Below are 16,342 nucleotides of genomic sequence, written 5' to 3'. Positions count from 1 at the left end.
AATTAATTCGTGTACGCTTGAAACGTGACCGACTAAGTGGATTCGAGTTTAATTGAAGGAATTAGGCCCTCTTCCAGGTGTCGGCTTAACTCCATTCCAAATAAAATTTCTGGTTGTTTGTGACTCAATGATACTACGCTTCCGCTCATGAAGTTTAACTCTAAAACGAAAAAGTTCTGAAGCATAAATGATTCAAAGCGAAGGTAGGTGCCAACCGAATTCAACTCGCTCTCTCGCTCGCACTCTGCTTCCAACTTTTTGCACTACGTTCCTACTTGACATGTGGTGGATGGCTGGCTGTGGCTGGCTGGATGGGTGGCCCAGTTTTGCCCCTCTCGGTATCCGGTGCGGTGCGGCGAAGTAATTAAAATTTACCATTAATATCCCACTTGACACTCTACTGGTTCTGTTTTGCCAGTGTTGATGAAGGTACCGCAGTGCCTCTATTTTATGCACCCTTGAGTTAGAAAAAAAGTTTCCAGAACTTTTAATTCGGACTCGTAATCCTGCTTGATTGACGACATAAACGACTTGAAAACTATTATTTTGTTATTAATTTACTGGAAGTTGTTCGGTAGAGAATTGTAAAGAGCATAAAATATTCACCTCCATGAAGCAAACTTAGTCCGAGTAAAAATAGTTGCATGATTATCCAAAACATACACCGTGATCAATAAGCTCTTTTGGAAACACTTTCAAAATATTTACACATATATGTGTGAGATATTTGTACTAACCGTAAGGAATTTCGGATTAGGGTTTTTTTTCCTCCTAAACAATGGAGGGGGAATCTGCTCAACAGACATCCTGGGTTATCCAGGAAGGTGGGTTAGGGCTACCTGCACAGCAAACGAGGGAAGCAGGAATGCATCCCGACCCGCTAAACTCTCTTGCCGCTGCTTCCATCGTCCCTTCGGTACAACCAGAAAGTATGCTTCAAAGGAGGCCAATGCACAACGCACCTCGAGGTTAGCTGATGTCCTTGCAGCATCGAACATCGTGACTCGCTTTTTAGAAGAACACCATGGTATCGTGCCAGCAAATTGCCGGCTTACCAGTTGATTTTACCACGCCCTATGTCCTCGGAAGGTGGAAGCTGATTTCGCGCTTGCTTTCCTCTGCACGACTGGTATCAAGAATGATGATGCGCGTGCACCCTAAATTGACCTTCTGCGATAGGGCCTATTCGCCAACACAGAGGGACTTGCCGACTCGGTGCCTACTCTACCCCAGCCGTGACGAGGACCCCTTTCCGTCCTCGGCCTGAACCCGCCTGGTTAACCGACGCCGCGAAAACGACGATACCATGTTGTTCTTCGCGCGGCCACTTGTTCGATAAAAGGACGAGTTCGACCACAGGGCACCCGATGACCCATGAAGCGACTCCGAACCCTTGGACCACCTCTTATTTGCGCTCGAACTAGCCATCCCGAGTCCACGCGCCAACTTCTGTGTAACTCGAGACTATTTGGACGATAGCTGATAAAACGGCGTTCCAGCCAATTCATCTTTGCACATTCTCCGAAGTAGAATGTCCGGTAGTGTCCAGACCACATGTGCCAAGCATGTGGTCACGCATTGCGCGAAAACGTGGGCACACGAACAACACGTGTTCCACTCTTCTCTATCCTGCGCACACTGGCGAGGCGAGCAAGCCAGATGCGTTACCTGCACTGTGATTTTGCAGCTTAAACGCCGGCAATCTCGAACCCCCCATGGGTGCTTGTTTCAAAGCTTTCTGTGGAACAAATCAAACAATTGGGAGGGCTTGCAGCATTGTCCCTTTCTCCAATCCACCGTCGGCAAAGATTGCTTCTGTCAGGGCCTCTGCAGTCCATTGCTTGCCCCGGTTCCAGGGCACTGAAGAAACTTCGGGTTGTTCATATACCAGGAACACCGACCATGTCACCTTGACGCTCCCTAGCTTGACTACCTTGAGGCGCGTCCTGCAGATAGCCGAACCAATGCTACCCGCGTCCCTGCCGGACCTTTCCGTAGCCGAACGTGCGGTGGACGTCTCCACTTCACACTGTCGCCGCAGTGCCGTGAGAGCTCTTCGACTTCGGTGATCTCGTCCAGGCTTAACCTTAGATTCACCTCCGTCGTGAGTGCCTCACCTTGACCGTCTCGCCCAGGACTTCCGCAACTTCTTGTAGGCCCTTTGCGAGACGCCCGCTTCAGCTCGAGGATCATCTCCCATCCGGGTACGTCTTATTCGACGTACGTCGGCGCGAGTTCACGTTGACGTCAACTCATCACGCTTTCAAGACGTCCGAGTACTTAGCCTCGTCGCCGTGATGACTAGGGCATCGCCCTGGAGCGATTGGCGCCTACCCTGACTCTGCTACCCTCATCTGCCTGGGCCTCTTTTCGACCTTGTCGTCTTTGGTTTCTCTTGTTCTTGACCAGGGTCCATGAGGCGTCATCCTCCTCTATTTCCTGGTCTGGGCGGCTGAGAGTTCTCAGCCTGCTGTAACCCTACTACCGTCTTTTCTGGGTGGACGGACTTGGGGGACCCGGTTTGGGAGGTACCTGGCCGGGGTTCAGCTTCCCAGCTCCACTACCTTGTTCGGGGTAGTAATCTCGTTTTGGAGCGGCCCCAGGAGCTATCCCTGAGATGTCTTCCCTGTTTTGTGTCTGCTCCGTTGAGAGTCACCGACGTGCTATAGAATACTTGAGCCCAGTCTGAGACTTAGGCACCACCGTCTCGCTGGCACGCCCTCTCGATCTGACCTGCCCGAGTCCGCGAATCCTTGTCTCAGTCTGAGACTCGACTCCACCGATTTCACGGGTTTACACTGGCCGTCCTGACGCCCTCTCCAGCTTGGCGTCCAACATCGACTTTCGAAGTGTCAGCAAGCTCCTCTTGAGGTCCCTTGATATTATGCTTCGATGACGCAAAGTCGATGATGGCGTCCAGTGTTCCGTCGCCATCGAAGGCCGAAAGCCCACGCGTTTGTGTCTATTGCCTTCAGCACGGGCCATATAACCCTTACCGGCGTAGCCTGGGAGATGGTTAGTGACCCACGTGCTGGCGCACGCGAGCTGCCGATCATTGCTTCTGGCCCCTAGGGGTGACCTGAACAACCCACCTCTTACGAAGGGGTGTCGCCACACTACTACCACTAATTGAAGAATTGACTTGTTTTTCCATTTTGGTCCCACGAGTTGCTCGGGAAAAGAGGTCCACCACGTCCAAAGAGCCCAGCATGACGCGGTAAGGAACAAATACTGTGGAGGGTGCCGTTAAGGCCTAGCTCATTATTTCACCCCTGGCCATGCATCCCTCGGCACTCGCTTAACGCCTTGGGATTAGGGGTAGGGACGATGGTCCTTTGGTCTCACTCACTCACTCTAGCTGATGTCAGAGACAAAGTGTCAGGCTGCTCTACCAGCTACACAAACCCTTAGCTGGCAGTACTTGCATCGGAAGACCGTGGAAGCGTGGAATTGGATCTTGAGGACCAGAGCTGTGTAGGTCGCTCTTCCCAGATGTCAATCTACCATTTCGCAGCCCAGTGTATGTGTGCGTATGTGTGTGTAGTGTGTGTGCACACGAAAACCGAAAACATTAGCCACTTTTCATATAGTAATTTTTACCGATTTTCTCGCAAATTGCATTCGAGGGGGACAAACCCTGATGTGTATCTCACTAAGGCAAAACCAGGGATTGAATCGAGAGAGGCATCCACCGCTAGGTGGATTAATCTGGGTTTTTTTCTTCTAATCACCTGCCTAGCAGTTCATTTTCGATTCGTACGAACATCGACAAATTCTTTCTACTTGTTAACCTTTGTTGGGCCAAACAAAGTAGAAGCTGAATCAAACGTTCATAAAACCGAGATATACTTGTGCGCTCGATGCAACGACTGAGGGCATCATGTTTTAACACAGCAGAGCACAACTATGTCAAGTTGGAAGGATGCCTTTGGATAGAAAAAAAAACTTGCTCCTCTAGCCTCCGGTGTCGGAAATGGGTTCCACCGCACTGCCACTATACGATGCAAGTTGACACACTGAACCGTACGGTACCCATTCGCACGAACACCAATCCCCCAGGATGAGTGCGCCGGTTGTCACTTAGGAATTGATGACAATTTGTGCGATGCGAAAGAATGACATCAGTGGGGAAAAGGAGCCCCACTGGCTTATGGGTCTCGTATGTTCGGTTACCGCCAGTCAACGCAAATATCGTCAGGAAAAGGATGAAGTCACCAGCAATCAAGGTATATTGCCAGATTATCAGAGTCGGAAGAAAGGAAGGAAGGACTGAATGACGCAACTTTCCAATTTATGGTTGCTTTGATCGTGGCAAACCTATGAATTAAGAATGGAAAATTTCTGTAAAAGACATGTGGCCTTGAGTGTGGCAAACTGAGAATTGGTATGCTGAAGAGCAAATCTTTGATGAAATGGTACTTCAAGGTTGTAGAAGAAATATGAATGTGAAGAGTCGCCATTCGTGGTCAGTCAGGCATCAATCAGTGAGTTTTTCTCAATCCTCTCATATTTTTCGGGCACAACTTATTCTGGGTAATTTTTGAGATGGTGTCATATAGTCGACAATTGAATAATGATGTATAATATATCTAAATGAAAGCTACCTGTTTAGCGGTAATCAAATACAGTAATCAAATATTTATCATCACCACCATCTGTCCACGCCGAGCCAAGAAGATAAATTGCTAACTTTTCGCTACAAGCGTGATTAATATCGCAAGACTGTAAGTTTTTCCTAAAGCCTTGGGATTAACCACATTTCCACGAGACCTTCAACAAAGAATCCCGCAATCTTCTGGTGTATTTTTTCTCTACCTCATCTGATAGTTCCATTTTCCACACTCGTCCAAAAAACAGTACAACCGCAGAAACCCACACGACTGAGTCAGCCAACCAACCGACTAATGCGGCAAGATGAATTGATTATACAGGTGCTGATTTACAATCCATAAAATAAGATTGATGAGTGAATCAGAGCTCGTTTTTCCTCCTTCTTCATTCCCAGAAGGTTTATCAATGTGTGTATCCAAGAAAATCGAAGTCTTTGCCATAACCGCAACATCACCACTGGATAGGGTTCTTTTACATCCGAAACACAATGCGGTGCTGGGGACGAAGAAATAAAGAATGCGAATCAAAAGGTGATCAACTAGTTTTCCGATGGAAACGATGATCCGGTTCAGAAAATAATTCTTTGTCAAAACATGCAACCAGGGCCCAGAATGTTACAATATTTTCAATTATCAGGCCATCTTCCGAAAATGTCGCTCCATTACTAACTATGTTAACTGGAAAATCATCACCCTTCTATGGTGAATCTGAATTGCACGGATTTTCCACCCAGTTTTTTTTTCCTGCTAGCTTCGACTTTCTACTCGCCCCAACAGGGGCTCGACTTTCAACCCAGTGAAAGTAGAAGATGAAAGTAATGCAGGCCGGAGTGAGGCGGCGAGAGCCCACCTGGGGACATGCACGAAGGGGAAGACAAATGTGCACCGGACGGGACCGGATTTCCATTATTGGCCGTCATTCGGATCCTAATGGACATCGATGGCTTTTGGGATTTCACTTTACGGCAGGAAGCGGGCGGTGGATGCGTCGGGACTGCTCACATCAGCCCGGAGTGATTTGTGCGTCTGATTCGGAATGTAGTGACTGATGAAGATCGATCCGAGGGGTTTTATTGATTCATTGAATTGATGCAGATGGTGGAAAATTTTTGGAAGCTCAACGATGAATGGAATGCTGATGCTGTCATGGAAGAATTTTAATACAACATGATGAATTATCGTTTTGATTGACTGGTAGAGAGAAATGCTCAGAGCAAGAGATACTTGAAAAAATAATGCAGATGTTAAAATTGACGAAACCTAAATATAAAAATTTAAAAGCGAGTTTGAGTTTCCTTAAGGAAAAATCAAATCAACTTTAGATATTGTATACACCGATACTTATACCATGACCAGTAGTGGCTGAAAAAAAGTATGTGAGACCGCAGAGACCGTATATAAAAAGAAAGGAAGAAAGAATTTGGATTGCGTTCAAGAAAAGGCTAAGAAATCCTTTCTACACTTGGCGAATTGCCAGGTTCAGCGGTTCTCAACCTTTTCTTGAGAGGTAACGTTCGAACTTTTGCATTCATTGTGTAGTACCCTATTTTCGGGCATTAAATGACAATATGCGTAGCTAAAAGAAACGTTAACTTAATTTTTAATTTTAATTTTCATTATTCCGTGAAATTTTCCAATTTGAATTAATATTATACATCAGGATCCTACAAACTTTGAGGACCTTTGTTGCTTCGAGCCTCCTTCCGAGAGTTTCGAAAGTGTTATTTTAAAAGGTTTGGGAGCTTCCTTTCAAAAGACCTTTGAGCCTCCTTTTAAGAAGCTTGGAAGCCTTTTCAAAGGCTTTGAAACCTCCTTTCCAGAGGCTTTGAACGTCTGCTTTAAAAAATAACTTGGAAGACCCTAAGCCTCCTAGAAGACCACTTTTAAAGGCTTTAATCCTCCATTTGAAGGGCTTTAGATTCGAAATGGTTAAAACCTTAGGTCTATAAAAGTCGACAGTGGAGGACAAACTAGAGGAACAAGGAGTACTACCGAGAAATGGTGGCACAAAATGGCAGCTTTTCATCACATGATCCACAGGATGCAGACGATTCCCTGAGGAAGAAGGAAAACGAAGGAGCCAACACATCTTGGAAACAGCGAGGATCAATGGATACAAGGAAAGAACAATACAAGAATCATCAACAAGAAGCAGAGGAACCCACGGAAAACGAACTGACAACACCGACACGATCGATGAACCGCTGAAGAGGGTATCGGTCCCCTAGATCGACACATCACCCACCAGCTACGCCATCGACTGAGGAAATTCGGCATCGATTTAGTATTCTCCAGCAGAAGCAATCAACTAAGACACTGTTGGCCCAAAGGATAGAGTAGAAATGTTAAATAAGGCCGGGGTTTATCAATAATTGTTCACAGTGTGATAAAGTATATGTAGGTCAAACAAAAGATCGTTAGATGCAAGGTTCAAAAACATATTGCAGAAGTAAGTATACAGAGGGAAACTGATAGATTAAATTATGAGTTAGGTCTAAAGCTGAACATGAATCAGGAAAATCATTCAATTACGACATCAAACATTAAAATTTTAAGAAATGTCCTTCTCCGTGGAAACTTGATGTTGCTGAGAGCTTGGAAATCAACCGACAGGTAAAACGCGGTTGTTGAATAAAGATCAAGGAAATGGTAGCTCCTGGCTCTTCAAGTTTATACCTAAGCATTGCGCATCAAGCGAGTAGAAATAAGCACGTAGTAAGATAAGACTAGATAAATTATTATACCTACGCATAGTATAAATAGTGTAGGCTGCGATCATTTTCTTCAAGTCGAGTCAAGTACGAGACACTGAAGACGCTCACTGTTGAGGTCGAAATACGTATCTGTCAAGATACAATTATGGTGGAATTCAATGGGATTGTATAAACTCGTCATGCAGGAAAAACCTTATTTGAAAAGGTGCATCCTTTAAGAGACCTGGAAGCCCTAAGGAGGCTCCTGCCTTTTGAAAAGAGGCTCTGTCTTGAAAGGAGTCTTCCAGAACCTCTTGAAGAAGGCTCCCAAGCTTCTTGAAAAATGCTTAATCCTTTTAAAAAGGCTCGGAAGAGGCTTCAGTGAGAGGCTGACTCTTGAAAGGAGGCTTCTGAGCTTGAAAGGAGGCTTGAGCCTCTTGAAAGGAGGCTTCTGAGCCTCTGAAAGGAGGCTTCAGCCTCAAAGGAGGCTTCGAGCCTCTAAAGGAGGCTCTGAGTCCTCTTGAAAGGAGGCTTCTGAGGCTCTCTTGAAAGGAGGCTCGAGCCTCTTGAAAGGAGGCCTGAGCCTCTTGAAAGGAGGCTCTGAGCCTTGGAGCATGCTCTGGCCTCTTGAAAGGAGGCTTCCGAGCCTCTTGAAAGGAGGCTTCTGAGCCTCTTGAAAGAGGCCTGAGCCTCTTGAGGAGGCTTCCTGAGCTCTCTTGAAAGGAGGCTTCTGAGCCTCTTGGAGGCTTGAGCCTCTTGAAAGAGGCTCTGAGCTCTCTTGAAAGGAGGCTTGAGCTCGAAAGGAGGCTTCTGGAGCCTCTTGAAAGGAGGCTCTGAGCCTCTTGAGGAGGCTTCTGAAGAGCCTGAGCCTCTTGAGAGGCTCTGAGCTTTGAAAGAGGCTCTGAGCTCTCTGAAGGAGCTTGAGTTTGAAAGGGGCTCTGAGGCTCTTGAAGGAGGCTCTGAGCTCTGAAAGGAGCTCTGAGCTCTTGAAAGGAGGCTTGAGCTTTGAAAGGAGGGCTCTGAGCTCTTGAAAGGAGGCTTCCTGAGCTCTCTTTTGAAAGGAGGCTCTGAGCTTTGGGAGGCCTGAGCCTCTTGAAAGGAGGCTTCTGAGCCTCTTGAAAGGAGGCTTCCTGAGCTCTTTGAAGGAGGCTCTGAGCCTCTTGAAAGGAGGCTTCCTGGAGGCTCCTTTGAAGGAGGCCTGAGTCCTGAAAGGAGGCCAGCCTGAAAGGAGGCTCCCTCTTGGAAGGAGGCTCTTGAGCTCTTGAAAGGAGGCTTCTGAGCCTCTTGAAAGGGAGGCTTTGAGCCTTTCTTGAAAGGAGGCTCTGAGCCTCTGAAAGGAGGCTCTGAGCTTCGAAAGGAGCTCTGAGCTCTCTAAGGAGGCTCGAGCCTCTGAGAGGCCTGGAGCTCTGAAAGGAGGCTCTGAGCCTCTTGAAAGGAGGCTCGAGCCTGAGGAGGCTTCTGAGCTCTTGAAAGGAGGCTTCTGAGCCTCTTTGAAAGGAGGCTCTGAGCCTCTTGAAAGGAGGCTTGAGCCTCTTGAAAGGAGGCTCTGAGCTCTTGAAAGGAGGCTCTGAGCCTCTTGATGGAGGTGAGCCTGAGAGCTCGCTCTTGAAAGGAGGCTTCCTGAGCTCTTGAGAGTTGAGCTAGGAGGCTGAGCCTCTTGAAAGGAGGCTTCGAGCCTCTGAAAGGAGGCTCTGAGCTCTTGAAAGGAGGCTTCTGAGCTTGAGGAGGCTTCGAGCCCTTGAGGAGGCCTGACTCTTGAAAGGAGGCTCTGAGCCTCTGAGAGGAGGCCTGAGCCTTGAAGGAGGCTTCGAGCCTCTTGAAAGGAGGCTCGAGCTCTCTTGAAAGGAGGCCTGAGCCTCTTGAAAGGAGGCTTGAGCTCTTGAGGAGGCTCTGAGCTGTCGTAGCAAGCAATCAAAAGAGCCTGATAAGTTCTCACCATGATTTGACCAAGATCAGTGGTTCCAAGTGTAAGAGATAGAACATGTAAACGGTGATACGAGAAAGGATTGTTGATATTTTCTGATTTTGATGGCATTGATGTTCAAGAGCCTGATAGTTCTCACCATGATGTGATGACCAAGATCAGTGGTTCTAAGAGTAAGAGATAGAACATGTAAACGATAAACAAAAAAAGTTGTTGATATTTTTCGATTTTGATGCAGGATTGATGTTCAAGAGCTGATGAGTTCTCACTCATGATTGCATGACCAAGATCAGTGGTCTTAAAAGATAGAACATGTAAAAAGACGAAATGGAAAAGGATTGTTGATATTTTCTTATTTTGATGCAGGATTTATGTTCAAGAGTCTGATAAGTTCTCACCATGATTGATGACCAAGATCAGTGGTTCCAAGTAAGAGATAGAACATGTAAACGGCGACATGGAAAAGGATTGTGATATTTTTCTGATTTTGATGCAGGATTGATGTTCAAGAGCCTGATAAGTTCTCACCATGATTGCATGACCAAGATCAGTGGTTCCAAGTGTAAGAGATAGAACATGTTAACGACGAAATGAAAAAAAGTTGTGATATTTTCTGATTTTGATGCAGGATTGATGTTCAAGAGGCTGATAAGTTCTCACCAGATTGCATGACCAAGATCAGTTATTCCTCAAGTGTAAAAGATAGAACATGTAAAAAGACAATGGAAAAGGATAGTTGATATTTTTCTGATTTTGATGCAGGATTGATGTTCAAGAGCCTGATAAGTTCTCACCCAAATTGCATGACCAAGATCAGTGGTCTCAAGAGTAAGAGTTAGAAATGTAAAGATGAAATGAAAAAGGTTGTTTTTTCTGATTTTGATGCAGGATTGATTTTCAAGAGCCTGATAAGTTCTCACCATGATTGCTTGACCAAGATCAGTGGTTCTCAAATGTAAGAGGTAGAAATGTAAACGGACATGGAAATAGGACTGTTGATATTTTTCTGATTTTGATGCAGGATTGATGTTCAAGAGCCTGATAAGTTCTTACCATGATTGTAGACCAAGATCAGTGGTTCCAAGAGTAAGAGATAAATGTAAACGAAAACAAAAAAGTTGTTGATATTTTCTGATTTTGATGGTGGATTGATGTTCAAGAGCCTGATAAGTTCTTGCCATGATTGCTTGACAAGATCAGTGGTTCCAAGAGTAAGAGATAGAACATGTAAACGGCGACATGGAAAAGGATTGTTGATATTTTTCTGATTTTGATGCAGGATTGATGTTCAAGAGCCTGATAAGTTCTTACCATGATTGTCGACCAAGATCAGTGGTTCCCAAGAGTAAGAGATAGAACATGAAACGATGAAACAAAAAAAGAAAGTTATTTATATTTTCTGATTTTGATGCAGGATTGATGTTCAAGAGCCTGATAAGTTCTCACCATGATTGCATGACCAAGATCAGTGGTTCTGTAAGAGATAGAACATGAAACGAAGAAACAAAAAAGTTGTTGATATTTTCTGATTTTGATGCAGGATTGATGTTCAAGAGCCTGATAAGTTCTTACCATGAGCTTGACCAAGATCAGTGGTTCCCAAGAGTAAGAGATAGAACATGTAAAGGGTGACATGGAAAAAGGATTTTGATATTTTTCGATTTTGACGCAGGATTGATGTTCAAGAGCCTGATAAGTTCTTGCCATGATTGCATGACCAAGATCAGTGGTTCCAAGAGTAAGAGATAGAAATGTAAACGATGAAACAAAAAAGAAAGTTGTTTATATTTTCTGATTTTGATGCAGGATTGATGTTCAAGAGTCGATAAGTTCTTACCATGATTACATGACCAAGACTCGGTTCCTAAGAGTAAGAGATAGAACATGTAAACGGCGACATGGAAAAAGGATTGTTGATATTTTCTGATTTTGATGCAGGATTGATGTTCAAGAGCTGATAAGTTCTTGCCATGATTCATCGACCAAGATCAGTGGTTCCAAAAGTAAGAGATAGAACATGTAAACGATGAAACAAAAAAAGAAAGTTGATATTTTCTGATTTTGATGCAGGATTGATGTTCAAGAGCTCATAAGTTCTTACCATGATTGCATGACCAAGATCAGTGGTTCAAGAGTAAGAGATAGAACATGAACGGCGACATGGAAAAGGATTGTTGATATTTTTCTGATTTTGATGCAGGATTGATGTTATAGAGCCTGATAAGTTCTTACCATGATGTATGACCAAGATCAGTGGTTCCCAAGAGTAAGAGATAGAACATGTAAACGGCGACATGAAAAAAGGATTGTTGATATTTTTCTGATTTTGATGCAGGATTGATGTTCAAGAGCCTGATAAGCTCTCATTATGATTGCATGACCAAGACATGGTGGTTCCAAGAGTAAGAGATAGAACATATGAAGGGTGACATGGAAAAGGATTGTTGATATTTTTCTGATTTTGATGCAGTATGATGTCAAGAGCCTGATAAGTTCTCATAGATTGCATGACAAGATCAGTGGTTCCAAGTTTAACATGTAAACGACGAAATGAAAAAAAGGATTGTTGGTATTTTTCTGATTTTGATGCAGGATTGATGTTCAAGGGCCTGAGAGTTCTTCCATGATTGCATGACTCTTCGTTTTCTTATGTTTATGTACAGGGCATTAAAATTGTTGGTAAGTTTGTTTCAATTTATTATTATGATTATTGTGATTCTACATCTTTCTATCTTTTCAGACTATAGAATTATGCCTGCTATATCCTGAATATTTTAATAAAGAATTGAAAATTGAATGTAATTACAATGTACAATATGTTCTAATGTTTTAGAGTAGAGGAGGAGAAGGATGTAGGGAAGCAGTATAATAATAATAATAATAATAATCGAGTAGGTGGGAGCTGAAGGCCCAATTCCTAAGCACCAATGAAAACCACCTCAGGAGACTGGCTTGAACTCTAGCTATTTAGCACTGTAAAGAATTAAATAACTTTACAGAACCCGTAGCCTGGAATGAAAGCACACCCAAATATGGAGTTACGCTCAAGAACAATACCACCCATGGATTGCCGAGGAGGGAGCCCCTACTGGAGCTGGTCCTGGAACGGGGACAGAGCGAGCGGCCAGCGGCTAGAGGAAGGAGAGGTACAAGCGACCTCTAGTCATCGGGGTGCCCTGTGCTGACAAGGCAAAACAGAAACGGCAGCAGAAGAAATCACGCAAGATGCTCATGATCGTCTCGCAACGCTGATCTGGACTAATCAGTGATGATTGCTGCAGGATGGATGTGGCAGAGCTGAGATGAATTCGGTTTGCACCCCAGCTTTAGAACAAGTTGTCACACGCCAGAGAGCTATTATGTCACATAATATGCTGACTCAGAAGACAGAGTACATCAAGCGGGAAGTGCAGAGGGAATTAGGAGAGGAGGAGGAGGCAAGATCGAGCGATACGTCGAGAAGGAGTTCTGTTGGGTTGATGCATCAATCAAGTAACCGTCGATTCGATTGCACCCGCCGCCCAGGACCAACAGTGGAATTGCAACGACAGCATGAAGGACGAACTAGCTAATCATATGGGCACAGCAGTTACACAGTTCCGTGGGACAGACCCTAGTCCGACACCGGATAGTTGCAGTACTCTCTATCGGTTGACGAGCAGTAAGCATCCTTAACCAGGATATTTTGCCACAGTACTTGGAAACCGTGGAGAACCTTGAGGAGCTGCAATTTATCTGTATTCGCTGCAGGGTGTTGAAGAACGTTGGGATTGCGAACGCGCCCACAAGGTGAGAGTGATGGACGCGCACGCCAAGCACGAAAAACTGGATGCGACGTCTGAGACCGCATCGCCACATGCGGTCAAAGGTTGGTCGATTAACACAGTACAAGCAGGGGAATCGATCAACCAGCAGGTCGGAATGTTGCTGAAATTGTAAACCCAAGAACTCCGTGATCTCACCGAGGCGACATAACTGAGATCCTCGACACCATGTAAGCGGTTGAGGTTTTGCTAAACGACCTGGACGTTATGGAGAGCAATACAACTGAACGAAGTACAACAGCGATGAATTATTTAAAGTTGAAATATTTGATAGTTTAATCGAGATAGTTTTGCGTTATGCCAAATGATCAATTTCTTAAAGGTATTTTTCACTTTTTTTCCGTCCAGCTACTCAACGTCCACCCGGGAGCTCGAATCAGCAGCCAGCGAGAACTTCAGCAAACCAAACTCCTTCGAGGTACCAAATTCGAGCGGATTCTGGCCAAGCAAACGAACCCCTTGTTCAAACCATCGAAGGATCACTTGAACTGCGATCCCAGCCTTGAGCTGGAGGAGATGATCATCGAAACCAAGCCGCTCCACAAGAAGAAAAAACGACTCGCCAAGCAGCGGTCCATCCATCGGGACAGTCAAAACGCGAACCAGGGCCAGCTGAGCCCGCTGGATAGTCAACTGTTGAAGGAGTTCCTGGTGTACAACCGGTTCAAGGAGCAAAAACGGAAAGCGATGGAGAAGAAGGAAACCGAGTGGCAGCAGGAGCTGGATCAGGCAATGGCCAGCTCAGAGGCGGATGCGACGACCACGGTGGGACGATCGGAGTCCGTTCCGGCCCGTTTGGCCACGATCAGCGAAGCACAGCCGGACAACGGATCGACCAACAATGGTACCACGCGATCGATCAACAGCAGTGGGACAAAGCCGGTGTCCAAGCAGGCAGACAGCTTGGACTACATCGATCGGACGCCTTCGCCAAAACCGAGCATATAGTAGTAGTGGTGTGGCGCGTTTTACGTTGCGAGATTACGAATGTTTTGTCCGTTGTTTGTTTAGGTCGTTGCCTGTAGCGGCATCGAGTGTTGTGATAAATCGAAGGTCTCTCGTGTGCTTTTGGGTTTTCGAATTCTGGAGTATATTCAATGTGTTACCCGAGAAAAAAAATTGTCAGTAATGCGCTCATAGATTGCGATTTGTTAAGAATTTAAAATTCAGTATATTTTGTGTCACGTTTGTAGTTCGGCGCACGAAAATCATACGGAAATAACGAGACTGAGTACATTTAGTGAGATAAACAGCAAACAAAAATTGTCACAGTCCGGCACATATTAGCAACATCTAATGATTAACATCAGTTTCCAGTAACGTAGAAAAATAGTTCTCAACATCGGTAAACAATAATCGTCGAAATAACCGGTAGTGTTTAAAAGTAGTAAGAAATACAATCATCACTCGCTAGGCCGCTAGAATGCACACTCACTCACTAAATGACGCACATTACTCGCTGATTGTTCATAGAAGTTGCTACACACACACATGCATATACGATAGGTCACCGAGATATAACCGACAGTAAGCAAAAAACAATCAAGTGTAGGCTTGAACAAGTGGATCAAAACGAATTATAGTCAAAAGGACAAAGTAGGCGATTGTTGACATAGCATTCGACATCCGTCGAGCTTGACGTTGATAAATGAAGGCGCATGTTACTGCGATTGAATATTAATCAGTGGGGGAGGGCATTGTCGTGCCCCACCATCATCATCGCTTGGCGAGGAGGGACACGTAGTTTGGGTGAAATAATCGTCAATTCGTTTTTTCTGGTAACGAAATCAAAATCGGATCAAATATAAAGGTATAAACTGTTGAGCATTATTTAAACCAGTGAAATGTTTTTGTCCCTGCAATTTATTGGGTGGAACAAAAAGAACTGATCCCGAGGCAACAGAGAAAATATAAAAAGTAAATATTCGTAGCAGCGTGAAATTCAATCGTTTTATCGGAATGATACACAACAGAGTGGTTGCAGTTCCATGCAGTGAACGTTCCCCACTTATATGAAAGATAAGGTAAGTGGTTTCATTTCCAACTTATAATTCCCTACTGTTCAATCTTACTAATTTATTAGCAAGACGCAGCTTCGGTACGTTTGGAATTGGTCACGGTACTCTGCATGTCATTCGCTCGTTAATCGAATTTGCAGCAGCCAGCTACCGCTCCATTGAGCATACGTTTCAATCCGATTCGATTATTTCGGTCGCCGGTATGTAAATAACGAGCAAATTTGCAGCGGAGCAATTCGTTGGCGTGCTCGTTCACAGTAGTGGACACAAAACCGATGAAAAAGTTTTTATTTATTTTGTTTGCATTTATTCGTAACAAACACACTAGAAATTCTGTCTATCTTAAGCATGGAAGCAATCGCTTATTAATATCAAGAAATCTTACACCGTTTCTTCGCTCCATACTGTTCTTGTTTATTACGTATGCATGACTCTAGAAGTGGCAACAGTTTTTTTGCAATCAAACCATTTTGCAGGCAAGTTAAATTGGGCCAAATTGTGGGAATTGCTTAATGAATTGCAAATGACGAGTTTGGCAAAGGGAATCGAAAACGATAAACTTGTTATGTACGCTGCAAAAAATCCACACAATAATAATTGGCCAAAGTCTATTAATTTAACTCAATGAACAGTAATGCACACATAACAACCCCAGACGCGAAGTACAAATAGAACCGATAATCAAATAAAATGTATGTGTGGTCTCTAATATGCAGTTATTGAATTTATGTGTCCCCAAATTGAAAAATAAAGTGGAAAAAAAATTAAATTTAAATAATTTTCTCAGTGTTGTTGAATTCGGGAAAATAAAATAATGTACCAAAATTGTCTTCCATTTCCATCTAGAAGTTGATACACTCTGAGGAAAATTTGTGCTAACTGCTTTTCTCCTGGTTGACCCCACGTTCGTTCACGTGCAGCTTATTCAGTTTTCCAAGAGCAGTAATGGCCGCCAGCTTGCCTGCGGGTTAGTCTCTGATTTGACGTTTGTGGAGGTCAACTGTCCCCCCGCTCCGAGCATTCTGACCAATCACAGTGGGGTAAAAGCGACCCAAAAAGGTACCTATTTATTGCGACTACTTGCTGCGGCAGAGAAATACCCTTCCTTAAGGGAAACTCCACGACAAATCAAATGGTGCTATTTTCGTTCGCCAGAAATTGTGGGAACTGGCCGTTTTGCCCCATTTATCCCTAAAAAACATATGCTTTCTATGGCAGCTATACTTAAAAACTGATTGCGGCTAAATACTCCTAGATTTTCTAATGTTAATTT

At 44.4% G+C, this 16,342-nt stretch overlaps 1 protein-coding gene across 1 annotated transcript in view; it reads left to right on the top strand.

The window, feature by feature from the left end:
- Nucleotides 1-14,886, top strand: part of LOC134207215 (serine/threonine-protein kinase 32C-like) — an 18,230-nt gene extending 3,344 nt beyond the window's left edge. The window contains exons 2-3 of the mRNA XM_062682936.1: nt 12,061-12,118; nt 13,400-14,886. Of these exons, the coding sequence (XP_062538920.1) occupies nt 12,061-12,118; nt 13,400-13,999 (658 nt within the window). The 3' untranslated portion in view covers nt 14,000-14,886. The remainder of the gene's footprint in view (nt 1-12,060; nt 12,119-13,399) is intronic.
- Nucleotides 14,887-16,342: the final 1,456 nt, after the last annotated feature.

The sequence above is a fragment of the Armigeres subalbatus genome, chromosome 1 (assembly GCF_024139115.2).
Source record: "Armigeres subalbatus isolate Guangzhou_Male chromosome 1, GZ_Asu_2, whole genome shotgun sequence".
NCBI lineage: Eukaryota > Metazoa > Arthropoda > Insecta > Diptera > Culicidae > Armigeres > Armigeres subalbatus.
This window is presented reverse-complemented; position numbering and strand designations above follow the sequence as displayed.